Genomic DNA, 21,501 nt, shown 5'->3' on the forward strand with positions numbered 1-21,501 from the left:
TTTACTGAGTTGTACTCCGTTATACAACAGTGTCACGCTCCGAAAATAGCCGATCTAAAAGTTCACAACTCGTTGCAAAACACGCGTGTTGTGAGCTTGTAGATCGGCTATTTTGGATGCGCGACCCTGCCGAACGACAAAAGTAGAAGTCAGGCTTTAGGAAAACATCAATGAAAGCCAAATTGCAGTGTATATTTTACATATTATCTGAGGGGGCAAAAATATTGTTCTCTGCGGAATAAAGCCACCCTGCTTTTCTGGTCAATACTGCTTGACTTTGAAATGTAGAAATTATTGTTAACATGTTTTCACTGGTTAGAGTTCCCCTCTTACAGTTTTAAGTGAAATCTGATGGTGGTGCATGTACGTACAGTATACGGTTACATAGTTGAACTCTCAGTTTTGTGGCTTGAAAGCTGAAGGTTTGTGGCTGTTGAAACAAGGCCTATTGAATTCCTCGTACAAACAAAAAATAAATAAAACCCGTACACCTGTAAATGAAAATTCCTGAATGCAATACACATTGTCATTATTGTTATTATTGACTCGTTTTTGTTGTTGGTTGACAGGATAGTGAAACCACATTCAAAATCAAGACTTTATTGCCTTTTAATATTTTTGCGTGACAAAGACGTAAAGGAGAAAGGGGGTGGGGGGTCGTACATATTTTACACAATACACCTGACCAGACAAATGTCATGCAAGACAGTAAGAGATACAAATAACAGGGGGGTAGCCTAAATGTCTTATAGAAAAATCCTTGAAACACTTTACGACAGATAAGTGATGTTGGACGTGATGATGTGTCGGGGGGGTCTAAGGGGGGGGGGGGAACGGACAGAGAGAATGCATTATAACACTAACTACATATGTGTGTGCAAAAGGTTTTGACATAAATCGACGTAAACATGGAAGAACAACGAAAACACAACATATAGCCTTAGTAGTACACTGATAAGAGTCTTCAAATTTCCTTTTTAAAATATGGCTTGTCGAGTTATTCTCTCATTTATATTTACTATTTTATAGACAGACACACAGTTAGTATGATTATTTTATTATTTTTAATATGATTATTTTGTCCATTATGAGCCTTTTTTTTTGTATATACTTTGTTTATTTACAAATAAATTTGGTGAAAAGCCCGGTGGACAGGAAGATTATTTTACGGTGCTGCTAAACATCTCTGCACACCCACTGCAGAGAGGAAGAACAAGTGGTTACTCTAAAACTTGTCAAACTAGAAGGATAAACAATCTAGTATATTGTGTCTTCAACATCAGCCAAGCTAACTTTCATCTGGCCATATTGGCCTTAAACCTTTGTCTATGGCTGCAATTCACATGGGTGGCTCAAATCATGGTTTTCCCACCAATGTGACAAAAGACTAAACCCACATCCTTTCCCCCACCCTCCTGTTGTCAGACAACAATGTCCCCAAAAAAATCCAAAGCTTTGTCATTTTGGATGGGAAAAAACAACAACGACGACGACGACGACAACAACTCACACTGTTTGATTTGAGCCAGCATTGTGAATCTCTAGCCTCTCTGGTTAGCTAAGCTAAGATGCCGTCGGTGTCAGCGGTGTTATAGCGGCCCCTACTTCTTCAGCATGTCCTGCAGTGGCCCGGGCAGGTACTTCATCACGGTGTCCATGATGCTCCCCTCTTCCTCCTCCTCGTCACCGCAGCCGGCCGGCACCAACTTCTTGGGCTTGGTGAGGCTTCCCTCTGATTGCTGCTCCATTGCGGCGGACTCGTCCACCACTTCACGCTTCTTGATGCCATACTGCAGGGAATGGATGGAAGAAGTACTGGGGTTTTACTAAAGCTCATCCATCGCCACCAGGGGGCGCCAAAAGACCCTGACTGCCAGTTTCTATATATTCTTTTTTTTTTTTCCTTTTTTTTATTATGTTTTTTTTTTTTTTTTTTTTTTTGCCCAACGTTAAACACGTGTTAAAAAGGCGTAAAGACGTTGTTGGCAGTCTAGGACATCATAAAAAAAGAAGTTAAATAAGTCCTTGGCGATGGATGAGTTTTAAAGTATAGCAAAGCTTCTTGATGCCATATACTACTGGGGTTTTACTTAAAGTATAGCAAAGCTTCTTGATGCCATACTACTGGGGTTTTACTTAAAGTATAGCAAAGCTTCTTGATGCCATACTACTGGGGTTTTACTTAAAGTATAGCAAAGCTTCTTGATGCCATACTACTGGGGTTTTACTTAAAGTATAGCAAAGCTTCTTGATGCCATACTACTGGGGTTTTACTTAAAGTATAGCAAAGCTTCTTGATGCCATACTACTGGGGTTTTACCCATTTAGGCCTGACGTCGAAATTTATGAAATGTCTTCTAAATCCTGACAGTTTTCTGTCAGGATTTGCGACACATTTTCACGATTTTTCTAAAATAGCAGACCTACAAGCTCGTAGCGTGCCACTCGGTGGCACGCTATGAGCTTGCCTTAATTGGTTAATGTAGTGTTTTGTAATAATAATTAAAGTAGCTAGTAACGTAAAGTGTAGGAAGTAGTATACCCATGTAAAGTATATTAAAACTTTACGTAAAGTACAGTAATTCAGTGAATGAGCAAAGAGCATTTAAGCCCTGTACACTACGAATAGCCAAAATAGCATATATCTACAAGCTCACTACACTGCAACACTTAGGGCCGATTCATACTCCTGTTTTAGAGCCGAATAAAAGTCGGTTCGGCTCTGTAGAGCCTACAATGTCACGTAATTTGAGGTTTGGGGGGGCAGGTACCGTCCTAAAGTCGGCTCTTCGGTGCTACTGAAAAATTCTGATGAGCCGAGTATGAATCGACCCTTAGAATAGTAGATGTGCTATTCTTGCTTTAGTTTTTTTCAATGAAAGCCTACTAATTTTTTGCTTAATTTTTTTTATAATATGCAGAAGATTTTCTAAGTAAAGATTAATTATTTATGTATTGCATTATAGCTGTGAAGAAACAGTCCAGTAAGCTTGTTCTTCGCTTATATCAGATTTAGGCAGATGTCTACACTTTCTTTATCACTCTTCTGGTCTGGTAGTTTTCTGTCAAACATCCACTGTAGCTACAGCTGGTGACAGAACCCTCCTCCCCACACACACCCAACAGACACACACATCTAACCCGTCCCTTTCCTATTTTCCTTGCGATAACACATAAGACAACATTGTCCCAGTAAAATCTGAGCATAGCAGAAGTGCTAAAAGGCTATTTGAGGACGCTTGGAGCAATGCTGTCAGACCGTAGGGATTTTGCGCACGCGTGCGTGCATGTGTGGGTGTGTGTGCGTGTGTGTGTGTGTGTGTGTGTGTGTGTGTGTGTGCCTGCGTGTGTTGATAGCTGCTAATTAATTCATCCCTCCGTACCCCAGAGCCATAGCTTCCTGTTGACATGTTTTGAGCAGCACTAGTCTGTCTGTCTGTCTGTCTGTGTCCTACAGCAAGAGAAAACATTTTGGTCAGAAAGTCAGAAATAGAACCTAGTTCCTCAGAATCTCTGCCGACTGCAGCTGCGCCTCTGATGTTGTTCCACAGGATGTCAAAAAGGCTTCACCGTGACAAAGTTAATCATGCTGATGTTGTACACTGCTGTACAACTATCTATGGCATTGGCTCTGACACGGGACAGAAGAATGTCTTAATCTACTGTACAACCTTATTGATGTTTATTGGAAGTGTGAGGCTGAGCCATGCAGGCTTTAAGTATAGTTAATTTCATCATGGCTTTTACTTGCAGTTTTACATTTACTCAAGCAAGATAGAAAGTGCAGTGTATATGTTTGTCGTTGTTGGCCACAAACCTTGTAATCTTTGTTTTCTTTTTCATAATGGGGTTAGGGTTATTTTTGTGTGTGTTATAATTATTTAACCAATGACAAATATTTACGTATTGTTGTAGTTATGTCAAGCTGTTTTTCTGTTTGCCTATGTGTCTGTGTGTTTTTGCTATGTATTTATTTATTTTCCATATTTATTTCTGTTCATTCATTATTTGGTGGAAAGACATTTTTTGAAATAAAAACTAAGAAAAGTATTTACTTAAGAGCCTAGTGACTAAATTACTACATTGTATCCATTGAATCAATCACATTTTACAAAGTAATGGTTTTGGACTAGCTAGGTTTCCACCCAACAGCAATGCTACCCTATTGATTATGGCTGGTATAGCATGTTGAATGTGTACACAGAGGGTAGTAGCATGTAGTAGCTGCTATGCTACACCATCTATCTATATCCATATTTTAACTTTTTGTGGGGTTTTTTGGTCTCAAAACAAAGTATCAAATCTAGCTTGCAGATGTAGCATTTGAGCTTATCTGCTACTTTTGGTATTTTTTTATTTGAATCCTGAAAAGTAACAATTTTGGACATACTATATGAGGATTAAACCCGACAGACAAGATATTATACACTGTATAATGCACTATACAGTACACATACTGAATTATTGCGGTCAAAATAATACTTATCTATTGGGAAATGAACCCTAGTCTTTGATAACGTCTTCTTCTAAACAAAATGCCAACTCTCCAGAAATCCATTCTATGTTTGTTTGTTTTTGTTGGAGCAGATCGAGGGATAAGCCGTTCAGGGAGATGATGAGAGGAACGCTCGTAGTAACAAACGCCGGGGGAGTTCAACCCGTCCTCATGGGCCAACCTCCCAAGAAAAGGTGCGGAGGCTTTATAATCTCTGGCTACATCTATGCTCTCTCTCTCTCTCTCCTCTCTCTCTCTGCAGTGAGCTTACGTGACATTATACCACCATGCTACAGTCATGCAACCTGAGGGCCAGTGCTGTCCCAATTTATAGGTGAACCGGTGTTTTCTTTATCTTGAGGATGGATGGTCGGTGGTTTATGCAACGCGTTGCATTTCTGTCACGTGGTATACATTCACTTCAGTTGACGGAATCAGCGGTGTGGTAATAATGCTTATTGTCTCCACCAGGCCGAAGGCATGTGGGGAGAGTATGTTTTGCACTCCGTCCGTCCGCGTGTCCGTCCGTTTGTGTGTCCGTGTGTCCGTGAACAGCTAATCTCGGCCACCGTTAACCCGGTCGATGCCATATTTTGCACACACACTCCCTGGATGCCAACGATGAACCTCTGCCCCAAACTTTCCAGAACGGCCTGTTATAGCGCCACCAGGAGGCCGCTTTGTGCAAAACAAGTTTTTGCACAGTACACCTACAGATTTTGTCCAAACATCACGCAAATTGGTACACAGTCTCTCTAGAGCCACGAAACGGGTCTTTCAGATTTCTCAGACTCCATCCTGATTGGTTAAGATTGGCTTCCAAAGTTCACAGGAGTGCTCAGTTTCAAACAAAATGCTGCAAATCATGAACACATCGCGTGATTTCCGTGAAATTGTGCACCCACATTCCCACTAGGCCGAGGACGAAATGCCACTTGAACAATTTCAACTCAGCCTCAAGGTGGCGCTATAACTGGCCGAAAAGTGTTTTTACCTCTAACTGCACGGATCTGTGGATAACCTGGTGGAGACCTGTGCCCGGAAGGGCACTTTTTCTAGTTATGACTGTCATTTTGTTTGTGTGTCCCACAAAAACAAGATCAAACAAAAAATAAACCTGTGTTCCAATGGAGACAATGTAGATATTATTTAGGACCAAGCTCTTCTTAATGCTTTTCATTGGTGCAATAGTTATGAAACCAAACGACAAACTTTCAACCTGTCATCCCTATTTTTGGGCATGCCATTTTAGATGATAAATATTTCAGAAATAGTCCAAATAGCAGATCCACTAGCTCCCAAGGTGCAATTCGTGACACATTGTAAGTTTGTATAGATCGGCTATATTAGCTACTTCTTTCACAACAAAGTATGAAATCTGACATTAATTATGAAACACTAAGCAAAAACTGAAATATGGAGAAAAGATACAAGGTTTCTATAGACAGTTTGTGTTTTTCTTGTCCTGCCACCGTCCTTTAAGTCTTTAATGTTTTTTTTTTTTTTTAAAGATATTATTTTTGCGGCTTACGCCTTTATTGATTTTTTAAGGGATAGAAAGTAGGCTGACAGGAAACGGGAGAGAGATGGGGGGATGACATGCGGTAAAGGCCGTGTCGGGTCCGGGAGTCGAACCCGCGGCACACCGCGACTGGATCACCAGTCCGGTGCCCAGACCGTTACGCTACGGCCTGGGCCTTAAGTCTTTAATGTTGACAGACTTGACACCAATTGGCAAAATTGCAGCTTGCAACTTTAAACACAAAAACAGCATTCATCAAATGACAAATATGGGTACATGACTTTGTAGTTTTACCTCCTTAATTGTATACCGTAATTTCCGGACTATAAGCCGCTACTTTTCCCGCAATGCTTTAAACCCTGCGGCCTATACAACGGTGCGGCTAATCTATGGATTTATACAGCTAACGGCCACTAGGGGACCTCCTAAATCTATCTCTATGGCCTCTATGCGGCTTATAGTCCAGTGCGGCTTGTATATGCACACATTTGTTTTTTTCCCTAAGTTTAGCTGGTGCGGCTTATATTCAGGTGCGGCTTATAGTCCGGAAATTACGGTACATTATGTTCGTCGTTTTGTCGATGCCCCTCAGGCAAGTGTACGGCCGAGTCATTATTTTATTGTTGATGTTCCTTGTACTGTACTTTGACACACCTGCTGAAAGAACCTTTAAATCTTTATAATCTACTACAGTATCTACAAAGTGCGTGCATGCGTGTGTGAGTGTATTATGTGGTTAGCAGTTTCTGGTACCTTGTCCCTGATGCCTTGCCTCATGCCTTCCCTCTCAGCCTCGATCTTGGCGTACTTATCCTTCCTCTCCTCCTCCTCCTGCTTCAGCTGCTCCAGTCGCTCCGCCTCCTTCTCGGCTGCGTCGGGGTCCTCCTCCTCTTTCTCTCCGCCCCCCATCATTTTACCCACATCAGGAGGGCCTCCTGGGGGAGAGAGAGAGAGGGAAGGGGGGGGGGATGGGGGGCAAGAGGGAGAGAGAGACATTGATGATGAACTGCCCAGTGAAGTCTTAAAGATTAAAGGACGACGTGTGGATGGGGGGGGGGGGGGGGGGGGGGGGGGGGGGTTTAACATAGAATCACAATCATTTTAACCACTTTATCCATTTAAAAAATAGCAAATCTACAAGCTCACAGTGTGTCACTTTGTGCCGTGCTGTGAACTTGTATAGATCTGCTATTTTTGAAAATCAGTTAAAAGTATCAAATATCTCAACACAGTTGTCCTTGACTTGAAAACGGACTTAGACCCTCTATACTGAGTTGGCACTGTGCTCTTTCCTTCTACACCAAATCACTTTGCCAAAAATAGCTGATCTACAAACTCACAACTTGCCGCAACATGACACGTTGTAAGCTTCTACATTGGCTATTTTCACTATGTTTGAAATAGGGCTCAAGTGATTCATTTATAATGCACCCTTTCCCTTCCTATAAATGTATTGGATTCAAAAGCACAATATTTGTCCAAAAAGACAAATACTCGAGTACAGCTACTCACTTATTTAAGTATAGTACTCAAGTAAATGCACTTCCTTACTATCCACCACTTGACTCTGGTGAGACCTGAGAGTGGTGAGGGACAAGAAGGCCAAACAAACCATACGCAGGGAGCTCTCAAAAAGTTCTCAAAAAAAGCTTTCGAATTCAGCTCACGCAAGCTTATTGTCCGCGGTAGGACAAGCCTCGTGCATCACAGAGAAAACAGCACCACAAACACTCTGAGTTTTAGGCTGAGGCTGTCTGGCGAGTGGAAAAAAAAAAGAAGCCCCGAAGTGCTGAGTGCTGAACAAAAGAACAAGAGAACGGAAGGGAAAGAACCTGTCGCAAGGCATTGGTGGATTAGAGGAGGGTTATTAGGAGGGTCACAAGGATTTGGAGGAGAGACCTGGGACGGATAATGATGAGGGAAGGTAGGAGACATGCATGGAGGGCCAAGAGAAAAGAAGGAAGGAGGATTTAGCACAAGTTTAAGAGTCAAAAGACCCACAAGCTGCCCCTAGAAGCTGTGTTGCCTTCTCACACCCAGCTAGACCAAAGTGGTTTGAAACAACTGATATTTCCATACTTGGAGCCCCACAGCATTTTGGCCTTAAAGGGTGCCACTCGAGGAAAGGCCTCTTTCCTCTAGTGACCTATACATCAGCAGCTGGGTTCATCCTCCCTGAAGCATGAATCCCCAGTTCCCCACTGCAAAATCCATGGCAATCTGCCCACTAGATTTTGAAATATATAAAAATGTTTGGCCTATGGGTGGCGCTAGCGTTCAACCACTGGGGGACGGTGCAGTTGCAGAAAGCTGCAGTTGATTCAGAAATCTGACACCAGAAAGTAGAGCACACTCCAGTTCAAAATGTACTTTTGGTTTATAAAGCATTGAATTGTTTGCATCCAAAAGATCTAGATCTTGTGCTACATCATGAACAGTCCAGACTGGGACAGGTCTGGTTTGTGAGTTAGAGCTAAATGCGGAGAAGCAGCAATGTTCTTTTTTTTTTCTTTTTTTTTCTACACAACATACTATATCTGGTACAAACTCCCAGTTTCCAGGTGTACAACTCTCAGTTCTTGTAAATCAAAGCTGAAAACCATTCTCCTTTCCCTTGCCTTTGACTTTTTTCACAGTTTTTCTTTGATAATTGCTTCTGCACTCTAATTTTATTCACTTATCTTTCTGTTTTATTTTAAATTGTATTCTAATGTAATTTTATAATGTGTTCATTTGACAAAGTCTGAGTGCTGTGTGTCTTAATGTCTCAATGCTTAATGTTTTGTAAATCTTTTTGAATAAGCCTCGTTGTTGAAATGTGCTGTACAAATGAACTGTCCTTGCCTTGCCTTAGAGCCCTGCCACTGGTGGGGCGAACAATGAGGAATATAGGAGAGAGTGTGGCAAGAGAAAGAAAGTCTGTCTTGTCTGAAACTTTATAACTTTATAATAAGCCCAGCTGCTCCAGTTAGAGATTACACTGAACAGGATGAGAAAGAGAAAGGTAGATGGAGAGACAGAGGTGGAGGAGAGGAGATAAGGAGAAGAGGAGAGGGTGGAGGAAAGGATGGAGGGTGGATTGAAGGATGACAGAATCGCATGCAAGCGGCAGAGGGAGGAAAGAGTCAGAGGAGGGAGGCCAAAGGGGGTGAAACGGGGAAGGAAGTGAAGCGAGAGACAGAGAGAAGAGAGGACGGAAGGACCGGAGGGAGTCGGCGGGGTTGTGGGGTGGAAAGAGGGATGGAGAGATACGCCAGAAGGAGCTAGAGGAATTAGAGGAAGAGAAAAGAGGGAGGGAGAAAGAAAGAAAGATGCAGTAGCCAACAGCAGAGCAGCTGGCCGTTGGATAGCCAGCGTACTGACAGAGACACCGCAGCCAAAGAAAGAGGGATGACATTGAGAGGAGAGAGAGAGAGAGAGGTGGGGGGTGAGAGACGGAAGACAGGGGAAGGCAAAGAGAGGAAATGATTGACAGAAAAACACGAGGAAAGTTCACGTCAGGCAAAAGAAGAGACGAACAGCGGGGAGGGTGTGTGTGAATAGGAAAAGGAGAGGTTGCTACACTATAAAAATGTAGAGAAATGGAGAATCAGATATGTTTTTGATAACCTGGTATATTGATTTACAGTAATGATGTAACGGTGTGATGATGAGGACAGATTTAATGCCGACACAGCAACATCTGCTTGACTGTGATTCACTCTCTCTGCTCTCTCATAACTCCAGGTGTAGTGTGTGTGTGTGTGTGTGTGTGTGTGTGTGTGTGTGTGTGTGTGTGTGTGTGTGTGTGTGTGTGTGTGTGTGTGTGTGTGTGTGTGTGTGTGTGTGTGTGTGTGTGTGTGTGTGTGTGTGTGTGTGTGTGTGTGTGTGTGCGCGAGAGAGACACACAGAGAGTGCTGTATGGCCCAAGGGGCTGTGGGCATGAATAATTGCAATCCTGCACCATTGCACGCATACAGTACCATTGTGAATGCATGCCTATGCAGTATTATATTAATGTATACATCCTGTACTTTAACCCATTTAGGCCTGACCTCGAAATAAAAATATTTTCACGATTTTTCAAAAATAGCAGACCTACAAGCTCGTAGCGAAATTATAACATGATGTTTAAAACACCAAAAGGGGTTCCCGCCCAAAATGGGTTAAGCATAATTTCCCCCCATGAACACAAGGGGTTTAATCCTCATTGGATCGTGATGACTCACCAGCAGACCTGCGGCACAACTGATATCCTAATAAGATAACGGCTCAGCTCTAGTTCTTTCCTATCAAGCACTTTACAGGAGACTCTTTCTTCATATTAATGCCAAAGCGAGCCCCATGGAGCCAGGTGTACGGTTTCTCACAAAGCTTTTAGAGCACTCACATTTCTCTGATTAGTGGAGACGCTTATGGAGGTTCTTGGGAAAGTGTGCTTGATTGTCCGTTACCTTTCAGAGACACTGAGGCACTGTACTGTACTATATGAACAGACATTTTGATTAGATTTTTTTGAAAACTGAAATGCATTAAAAACCACATGGGTACCCATGTGGATTTTCACAAGAAAGTCCAGGGACTCATTTCCATTGAGGTCCTCTCACATTTACAGATTAATACGTTAAACATACATTACAATATACTCTTTGAAACAATCATGATTAAACTGTTAAAACCGCCAAAGTATCTGTCACTTTATATTTTAGCGTTGGCAGATATAAATCCCTTATTTAAATCCCTACGGAGGGAAAGAGCTGGCGGGCTTTAATAATGGATAGAAGCCATTGTATGTGTGTAGTGTACTCCTCTAATGTCACACCTGGGAAAATGTTACAGCCGAGTAATTCATAGACAGCAGAATGTCTAGCCATTGTTGTTCCTGCCTGTTTATCCCCTAATGGGTGGCAGTTATTTTGAATACAAAGGACACATTCTGTAAGAGCCAGCAATTTCTGCCAGGGGCCCATGGTGAGCATATACTGTATATGAAAACCTTAAACGGTTACTTTCATGCAGGAAATGGAAAAAAATAACCTGTGTTCCAATGCCTCAATGTTGCGATTATTTAGTTACAAGCTCTTGTTAATACTTTTCATTGGTTCATAATTTTATAAAAAACCCACACTTAACCACTTTCATATACCATTACCACCAACTTTCATGTAAATCTAGATAAAGTGCCCCTCGGGGCACAGGTCTCCACCAGGGCAGGTCAGGTTGTGGCCTCCTGGTGGCGCTATAATAGGACAGGTCTCCACCAGGGCAGGTCAGGTTGTGGCCTCCTGGTGGCGCTATAATAGGACAGGTCTCCACCAGGGCAGGTCAGGTTGTGGCCTCCTGGTGGTGCTATAATTGGTCAATGTGAAAAGGGTACCTCTTGCACCCCAAGATGTAGAAGGTACGGGTTTTTGTATGCAATGCTCTCTCATTCTTTGAGCGACTTTCCCACTTGCACTGAAATGCAGTAATCCACTGGCAGTGTTCCATATTGGCATACTGTGGGAGCTGGAGCTAGCGTGTATTTCATACTGTGGGAGCTGGAGCTAGCGTGTGTTTCCGTTGTATTCCATTACAAAGGACCACCGGGAGTTCAGAGTGTTCTCTTTGAGCTACAGTCTGAGTCTTGTTGGCGGCGGAACACACGAGAAGGTGTCACGTCCACCTCTGAGCATTAATTTACAATTTAACCAAAAGGACAGACAGACAGACAGACGTTCAAGAGTCATTGCAATCTGTCACTCTGGATCACTTTATTGTTAACTCCCTACCTCTCTGTCTCTGCTATCTTTGTTACTGTGTGTGTGTGTGTGTGTGTGTGTGTGTGTGTGTGTGTGTGTGTGTGTGTGTGTGTGTGTGTGTGTGTGTGTGTGTGTGTGTGTGTGTGTGTCCAAGTGGATGGAGGTGGTCCTGTATCGGTATGCAGGATCATGTTGAGAATCACTCCATTACACTCTAATGCTGTTGAAGAAATGAAATGGCTCCCAGCGTGACATGTGGATGCGGATAGGATTTAAATTCTGCTCCCTGATTATCCAGTTAAGAGTTATTTTATAGGGTGTACCCGGAAGTTCTGCGGGAATGCCTACTGAGTGGAAAAAAACGACTTTCTGGCCTTGACAGCCCATACCCCATGCATCCACAAAGAAAAGGCCCATCTTATTGTATTAAACAACGTTAAACTCACTTTGCCACTCGATTTGCCACTTACCGGTCCTTTATGCATGCGCATACCCTCTATACTTTGGGGGGGAGTGACATGCAGTAAAGGCCGTCGGGATCGGGAGTCGAACCCGGACTACCGGCCAAGGTGCCTGGAACGCTGAGCCACGGCACAGGCCTTAAATTGTAGATTTTGATTAGCTCTTGAACTCCTATTGTTTTGTTGATTGATATTTAAAACATTCAGTCCCAGTCCCACATAAGACGCACCTGCAGGTACATGTTGTTAGAGACGTGACCAAGGAAGATAAAAGTATTTGAAGTTGGAAATACTCAAGTACAATTTTGAGGTATTTGCACTTTACTTAAGTACAGTACTTAGGTAAATGTACTTAGTTACGGTACACCACTGCCTGTAATTATTCTGTGGGTTTATGCATGCCCTTTAGTGGCTCAGGAGGAGGTTTGACCCCGGCCCCTCCCTGCAGCATCGTGTCCAAAGTGTCCTTGAGCAACAAACCTTAAACCCGAACTGTTCCTGAAGTGTAGGCCGTGCCGGGCTGGGCAATGTGGACAATATTTATACTATTTTGTACTAAATACCTCTATAGATATTGTGGTTATTATTTATTTATTCATCAATTCAAAATTGTATTGAACATTTAAAAAAATAGCTAAAATAGCCAAAGTGCAGATCTGTTATTTTCACTTTTTGAAAATAGTTGAAAGTATATATTATAGTTTATATATCTATAAACTATAATATGAGGCTTAAGTTTAGTGATTAAAACGTCACGTTTTATGTTTTATTTAATGTCACGTCACATTAATATGTCATTATCCGAAATCCCAGATAGTCTCATGTCATGATAACGCGCTGACCATGCACGTCGGCCACTTTGTTGCCAGGTGTAAACGTATGATCGCTCGTGCTTCCACGTACTTGCGTGCGCGCGCATGTTTTTAAATATAATTTTCTTCCGGGGATTAATTAAGTATTTCTATTCTATATAAGACTAGAGCAGCACTATATAAATCTTCTCTGTTGGGTGAAACCTCATATGTCCAAAACTGTTTCTTTTCAGGATTCAAATTAAAAAGTAGCCGACCGAAAAGCTCAAAACGTGCCGCTTGTAGATCTGCTACTTTTGTATTATAACTTTTGAGTGGTGCCTAACCGCTCCAATGAACAGCTGTGTGTCTGTCCGTATGTATGTATGTACTATGTACTACTGTATGTATGTTTGAGTACGGACAGCTGCAATACCGCTGGGTGAACTAAAGGGGCGCTGTTGAGCAGCGTGGCCGTGTATGTCTCTGTATTTGACGCTGTTGTACTGTATGACCAAGCAGGACGTATAATGTTTGAGAAACAAATCACAAAAAGTTAAAATGTGGAGATGACAGCACTAGAATGCAGTCCATTTGGCATTCAGCATTGCTAGTGTCTCTTCCGTTGTGTAGACGCCAGTGATTCTGGACTGCGGTCTCCCAGGACCCAGGCAGCCTCGCTGCTGCCTCCATTCTCATTCAGCCAGGCAGTGCATGGCATTCACCTGCTGTTCCACATCCAAATGAACAGAGTTAGAACACTGGCTCACCCAGGATCGGAGCCCAGAAACAAAAGTAAATTTTTAGATTCTGTCTGGTCAGGATGATTTGGCCGCTCTCGTTGAGCCAGGAAAACATTGTATATAATTGTTGTCGGGCAGAAACCTCTTATCCCCCATATCCTAACTTTTAGTTTTTTACGTAAATTAACTTACATACTACAACGTCTGGAAGTTTTGAGCTTGCATATCTGGTACTTTTTCTATTTTTGAATTTGAATCGTGAAACGCCTTGGACAGTCAGAGACGATATCCATATTTAAACGTCCGTGAATAATGCCCTACAAGACTCAAGAGGGACACACAAAGGACAGCCAACAGTTTGGTACTTTGCTAAAGCACAGGAGAGAGAGCAAAGACCATGTGTGCAGGAATATAAAACATGTCTCGGTTGCAGAATGCATTTTTTGTAGATGAATTATATTCTGTGCATTTCGGGGGTTTGATATTAACAGGGTCTTTGGGGCAAAATGCACTCAAACAATTACTAAATGCCCCCAAAAATAATTTAAGGGGCTCAGAAAAAAGCCCTCCACAGTTTTGTAATTGTGTAAATATCTGGAGGCATTAACATTAATTAACATTGCATTATCAAACATATTATGAAAATGAGTTGTAAGTAAAAGACATATTAAATCAATTTGAGCGGGAACCCCTTTTGGTGTTTTAAACATGTTATAATTTAGCTATTGAAAAATAACAGATCTTCAAGCGCGCCACCATGTGGCGCGCTTGAAGATCTTGTAGGTCTGCTAAGAGCTTGTAGGTCTGCTATTTTTGAAAAATCGTGAAAATATTAATTTCAGAAAACTGGAGGATTTAGAAGATTTTCATAAAATATTCTTAAAATAGTTGATATGTACCGTAGTTGGAGAACATGCTATTTGGAGAGTGCTGACTGGGAACATACTGTAATGTGAGCACTGCATATCAAATCGGCCCCCCCCCCTCCCCTCTCGCCAAATTCCCCCAAAAAGTATCAGTTGAGGGGAGGTGGGGCAAAAAAACAAAAAGCCCTGAGAAACAACGGTTAATTTCTTACCATGGGCTAATGTGTGTGATACAGTGTGATTACAGTAGGGCTAATGTGTGTGATACAGTGTGATTACAGTAGGGCTAATGTGTGTGATACAGTGTGATTACAGTAGGGCTAATGTGTGTGATACAGTGTGATTACAGTAGGGCTAATGTGTGTGATACAGTGTGATTACAGTAGGGCTAATGTGTGTGATACAGTGTGATTACAGTAGGGCTAATGTGTGTGATACAGTGTGATTACAGTAGGGCTAATGTGTGTGATACAGTGTGATTACAGTAGGGCTAATGTGTGTGATACAGTGTGATTACAGTAGAGCAAACACACTATAGCCTACAGAGTTAATGTGTGTGATAGTGTGATTACAGTAGGGCTAATGTGTGTGATACAGTGTGATTACAGTAGGGCCAATGTGTGTGATACAGTGTGATTACAGTAGAGCAAACACACTATAGCCTACAGAGTTATAGCTGCTTCAATTCCACTTTTCACTTTTTTTGCACATTACCAAGGTCACACAGACAGCCATCTTCTCATAAAATATCTCTATTCCTCTGTTCTACTCTTTCTCCCCCCCACTCCCTGTTTAGCCCCCCCCCCCCCTCTCTCTCTCTCTCTCTCTCTCTCTCTCTCTCTCTCTCTCTCCCTCTGCTCCCAGTCGTGACTTTGTAGGATAGATTGTAGAATGCATTATTTATAGAATCTCTGGACATGTGCCCATTTACACTGTCTCTCTCTCTCTCTCTCTCTCTCTCTCTCTCTCTGTGTCTCTGTCTCTGTCTCTGTCTCTCTCTCACACACACACACACACACACACACACACACACACACACACACACACACACAGTTTCACATACACACTTTTCGCTCTAAGAGGAACTCAAGGTCGGTTTGATGAATTGAATTTGATTTGCTTCAAGGGAGCGGATAGGAGGAGATGGAGGTGCGTGTGTGACTGTGCGTGCGTGCGTGGCACTGCGTGTGTGTGTGTGCAAGGAGAGAGTGAACCTCCAGGCCAATCAAGTGATGCAGAGCTGTAACCCTCATCCAATCACATTTACAGTGCCTCTACTGTAAATGTGATTAACCCTGTTTTTAAAGAGAATAGCATCTCTCAAGGTATACAGTAATCAATCACGTTTTCCCTCCCCCCCAAGCCACAGAGCTCTGTTGAAGGCCAACTTGCAGGTTGCACATGTTCAATAACCAATGTGGGTCAGCGTAAGGCACTTTCAAGAAAAGAATATTTTAGGACGGGATGCCAATTTGATATAATCACTTAATCAGAGGTCACACAGGATTCAGATTAAATAAGAACAACAAAACAACAAACAAAATTCGATTTGTCAGTTTCTCAGTTATGAAAATAGTCACCTTAAGCTTGTAGATCTGGTATTTTTGCCGAATATTCACCCCAAAATAGGGACACTAGGATTCATGTGGTTATACCTTGAATAAAAAATGCACTTCAGACTACCTGGAAGTATTCTGAGTGTGAAGTGTTTGTGTTTGTTTTGTGAAGTATTCTGTGTGAAGTGTTTGCCAAGTGCTGTGGGAACTAACCATATCTGTAGCCTCATTAAACAGGCCAGACCCGACACTGCTTGTCATCATCGCGCAAGAAACATCTTCAGCCTTTTCAGTTATCGACTATAAAATATCACAGCACTGGAAATTAAAGTTAAGTTGTTCAGTTGGTTTCGCTTCATTCTGTTCTGTTCTGTTTTGTCTTTGCTCACTTCTGTTCAGATTTATTTCTTTATTTTGCTAGTTGGTCCAGCATAAAGTGCCGCGTCAGCGAAACACTTTGAGGTGGAATACGTTTATTGTAATGCCTATGGCAGTGGTGCCTAAAGTATCATGGGTTTACTGTAATGCCTATGGCAGTGGTGCCTAAAGTATCATGGGTTTATTGTAATGCCTATGGCAGTGGTGCCTAAAGTATCATGGGTTGCAGTGTTGGAAGATTATTATTTTTTACTGAAGTAAAAGTCCCAAATCCCAATACATTAAAATGTGCATTAAAGTATACTTATAGTAGGCCTACTGAAGTAAACCACATTTATGCAAAACCGTAAATACTGATCTACAAGCTCACAACGTGTCATGATGCTAGTATAAATATTTGCCTTTGGTAAGAAAAAAGAAAAAGAAAAAAAACACAAAATAAAACCCTGCTGAAATGACTAACCAATCATGAAGTAGACAGGGAAATCGACCAATAACAAAGCTTCTAGGAAAATCTTTGAATGCACATTGTGCCTCCTAGATGAGTCACAGACAGAGCTTTGGGAGCGTTTTACCCATTGCTGGCCAAAAACACAAAGTAAAAAAATAATGATACACTATATTGCTTATAGCTACTTGAAGTAGAAGTACAGAATATGATTACCGAATAAGAATAAGATTTAATACTCATTTGAGTACATGGATCCCAACAAACATGTTTCTCCATCCTCTTGTGAGAAGCACACTTGCGCGTTAACTAGAAACATACATTTAATCATTCTGGCTGGCAGGGTGAAAACCTCCAGGAATCCCGGCTACAGTTATACATTTGGATCCCCAGGTGTCCTTCCTTTGGTACACATGCAGGGAGCACAGGAAAACTATGTTTATCTTTTCCATTATTTCATCTACGGGGTTAACACAATGGAATATTATTTAAAGGCCCTTAAAGGCCCGACTTGCAACAAGCAGAACAGAAGGAAGCGAAGCAGTGGGGTGAGGTCTAAGGAGATAAACCTCATTAGGAAACGTTCTGAACCAAATCAACCAATGCATTGTATTGTCTTGGGCTGCAAAGCACGTGATCAACTCAAGGGGGTCATGGCTCATGTTACTGCATACTGTTCTGGGATCAGCCACTATAAGCACAGGCACAGGTGCTCCTGCTCGTGAACAGTTTGCTTTCCAAACTGAATTAATTTGATTTCAAGTGATTCCCAACCTGTGGGCTGGGGCCCACTGGCGTGAGGATTTATGTTAGTGGGCCTCCAATGCCAAAGCACTCAGATTTGAATGATAATATTAAACATTATCTATAAAAAAAAAAGTTAATTGTGATATTGATAAATAAGAATTAAATTGTACTATGATCCATTGATCCAGTGCAGAACACAATCGAATGATTGATCATTTAAGTAAACATGCTCAAGCCCACCCATCTGACCACTTAACACATGGGTGGGCCACAAACACAGAATTTTGGCATGCCATGATGGTAAACTAATGCTTATTGTACACTTACTTGCATGCTGAAAGTAGCCGATCTACAAGCTCACAACGCATTGTGCTGCGGCACGTTGTGAGCTTGTAGATCGTCTATTTTCAGAGCGCAGCACCCGTTCTACTGGAGCTCTTCTCCACTAGTCCCTCCCTAAGATTTTAGTCTCGTTTTTATTTGTTGGCAAAATTGTCAATATAATTTGTCTTAGTTTTAGTCATCATAGCTTAGTTTTTATGTAGTTTTAGTCCGTGAGAAAAGGTAGTCGACAAACATCTTCATAGTCGGCGAAATGAAGTGTTCACTGCGTGCGTGTGTGTGCGTGACTGTGCGTGTGTGTGCGTGTGTGTGCGTGACTGTGCGTGCGCACGCTCCAGAATCCAGATCATTGTGGCAGCAAGTCAGAAGTGAGTTAACAAAAGCATATTTAATCTGCCATCTGTTACTTTGCTCTTCACAAATCTGTCAGATCTCACTGCAACTCATTTGAAGTCACTCATCCTGTCAAAATCTTTATTTAAAAGCTTTGCTTTTTAGTAAAAATTATAAAATAAATAAATAACTGCCAAATTCAGATGAAAATGATAGTTTTGAAGTTGGTGCTATGTGACCAGTTTTGGGCAGTAACGCGTTACTCAGTAATATATTACTGTAATATTATTACTTTCCCCAATAATGACTAGTGTAACAGGCTATTCATTTTGCCAAGACAGTAATATACATATCACATTTTGGGAACTATTGGCGTACAGTATGCAGGTGTGTGGCTATAGTCTGGGGCAGATCCGTGCTCCTCGATTAAATCTAGAGTTGATTTAGTCGACTAAAATGTATTTTGGCGGACCATGATGGTGTCGAAAGGCCTGATTTATACTCGGCTGTGTGCCAAAAATATCAGATCTACAAGCTCACAATGCTGCAACACGTTGTGAGCTTGTAGATCGGCTATTTCCGGAGAGTGGCACCTGCACACAACCAAGCATAAAATGACTTGTCTTCTACTGGATGTCTGGATCTCTTTCCACAATAGTCTAGTTTTTAATTTGTTGACGAAATTGTGAATTTATAGTCTTAGCTTTAGTCATCATAGATACATAGCTTCGTTTTAAAAAGGTAGTCGACGAACATTTTTCATCATAGCTTTTGTCGACGAAATCAACACATTGTTGCTCCATACAGTTCAATGCAGCTCAGTACAGTATCATTTTCTTGTGACTAAAATTAATAATAATGTTGGATCAATTGGAACAGGGTTCTATTTTCGTTAGTGCTAAACCCCTTATCCCTCAATTAAACTTCTTCGCCTGTTTTACTATTTTGAAAAACATTTTTGGATAGTTCAAATAGCCGATCTACAAGCTCACAACGTTTTGATGTAGATCGGTGAGTTGAACAATTTAAGAAAAAATTTAGGGATATGGGGTTTACCACTGGCGAAAATAGAGCCCATTTCCTGAAAAGTTAACACACCCGACAGCGACGGTATCCATTCCATGAAATGTCAGAACATTGTGAGCTAGCCTATACTTCAAATATATTCCTTTTCTCCAAACTTTTGTCTGGTACATTCATATTTAATGTGACAGATTGTATCTCACTGAATATTTTTTGAGAACACCCCTAGTGTGTTGTTGACACATCACACTATAAATTATAAAGTTTTTGATTTGTTTACTTTATTCGAAAGGAATCAACAACCTACAGTTAAAGTTATGGCCAAGGGACCGTCTGTGTGTCCACATACAGTAGGCTCCACATATTCTGTCCAAGGTACCGTGTGTCCAAGGTACCGTGGCTTTTATTAGCTCTTTAAAGTTATTTAAATTGGTATATTGAGTGGGCTATAATCTTTAAATATATTAAAATATAAGTTTCCTTAACCCCCACAAAACAAATGCTGGAATCTAATCATGTAAAATTATTGCATGAACTGCTAAAGCAGTGGATGTCAACCAATTGTCTGTGGACCACCAGTGGTCCCTGAGGGGCTCCAGGTGGTCCCCAGCTAAAAGGATAGTTGTTAACCAAATGTCCACATACAGTAGGCTCCACATATTCTGTCCAAGGGCCGTGTGTGTCCACATACAGTACAGTAGGCTCCACATATTCTGTCCGGTGCGCTGACATAATGAGGCGTCAAACGTGACGCGTGGCGATCTACTATTACTCTACCGCTGATCCACTGCTGCTCTACAGGCCACTCTACCGCTGAGCCACTGCTGTTCTACAGGCCACTCTACCGCTGATACACTGCTGCTCTACAGGCCACTCTACCGCTGAGCCACTGCTGCTCTACAGGCCACTCTACCGCTGATACACTGCTGCTCTACAGGCCACTCTACCGCTGAGCCACTGCTGCTCTACAGGCCACTCTACCGCTGAGCCACTGCTGTTCTACAGGCCACTCTACCGCTGATACACTGCTGCTCTACAGGCCACTCTACCGCTGAGCCACTGCTGCTCTACAGGCCACTCTACCGCTGATACACTGCTGCTCTACAGGCCACTCTACCGCTGAGCCACTGCTGCTCTACAGGCCACTCTACCGCTGAGCCACTGCTGTTCTACAGGCCACTCTACCGCTGAGCCACTGCTGCTCTACAGGCCACTCTACCGCTGAGCCACTGCTGCTCTACAGGCCACTCTACCGCTGAGCCACTGCTGCTCTACAGGCCACTCTACCGCTGATCCACTGCTGCTCTACAGGCCACTCTACCGCTGAGCCACTGCTGCTCTACAGGCCACTCTACCGCTGAGCCACTGCTGCTCTACAGGCCACTCTACCGCTGAGCCACTGCTGTTCTACAGGCCACTCTACCGCTGATCCACTGCTGCTCTACAGGCCACTCTACCGCTGAGCCACTGCTGTTCTACAGGCCACTCTACCGCTGATCCACTGCTGTTCTACAGGCCACTCTACCGCTGATCCACTGCTGTTCTACAGGCCACTCTACCGCTGAGCCACTGCTGCTCTACAGGCCACTCTACCGCTGATCCACTGCTGTTCTACAGGCCACTACCGCTGAGCCACTGCTGCTCTACAGGCCACTCTACCGCTGAGCCACTGCTGTTCTACAGGCCACTCTACCGCTGAGCCACTGCTGCTCTACAGGCCACTCTACCGCTGATCCACTGCTGTTCTACAGGCCACTCTACCGCTGAGCCACTGCTGCTCTACAGGCCACTCTACCGCTGAGCCACTGCTGCTCTACAGGCCACTCTACCGCTGAGCCACTGCTGCTCTACAGGCCACTCTACCGCTGATCCACTGCTGTTCTACAGGCCACTCTACCGCTGAGCCACTGCTGTTCTACAGGCCACTCTACCGCTGAGCCACTGCTGTTCTACAGGCCACTCTACCGCTGAACCACTGCTGCTCTACAGGCCACTCTACCGCTGATCCACTGCTGTTCTACAGGCCACTCTACCGCTGAGCCACTGCTGTTCTACAGGCCACTCTACCGCTGAGCC

The 21,501-nt window shown here is 42.7% G+C and overlaps 1 protein-coding gene across 1 annotated transcript in view; it reads right to left on the reverse strand.

Annotated features, from left to right (window-relative positions):
• Nucleotides 1–21,501, reverse strand: part of cplx2a (complexin 2a) — a 45,856-nt gene continuing 24,355 nt past the window's right edge. Inside the window, exons 4-5 of the mRNA XM_083765208.1 lie at nt 6,771–6,952; nt 1–1,790 (exon numbers count right to left, since the gene is read on the reverse strand). Coding sequence (XP_083621334.1) covers nt 1,602–1,790; nt 6,771–6,952 — 371 coding nt within the window. The 3' untranslated portion in view covers nt 1–1,601. The remainder of the gene's footprint in view (nt 1,791–6,770; nt 6,953–21,501) is intronic.

The sequence above is a fragment of the Protomyctophum parallelum genome (genome assembly GCF_964188405.1).
Source record: "Protomyctophum parallelum genome assembly, chromosome: 5".
Lineage (NCBI taxonomy): Eukaryota > Metazoa > Chordata > Actinopteri > Myctophiformes > Myctophidae > Protomyctophum > Protomyctophum parallelum.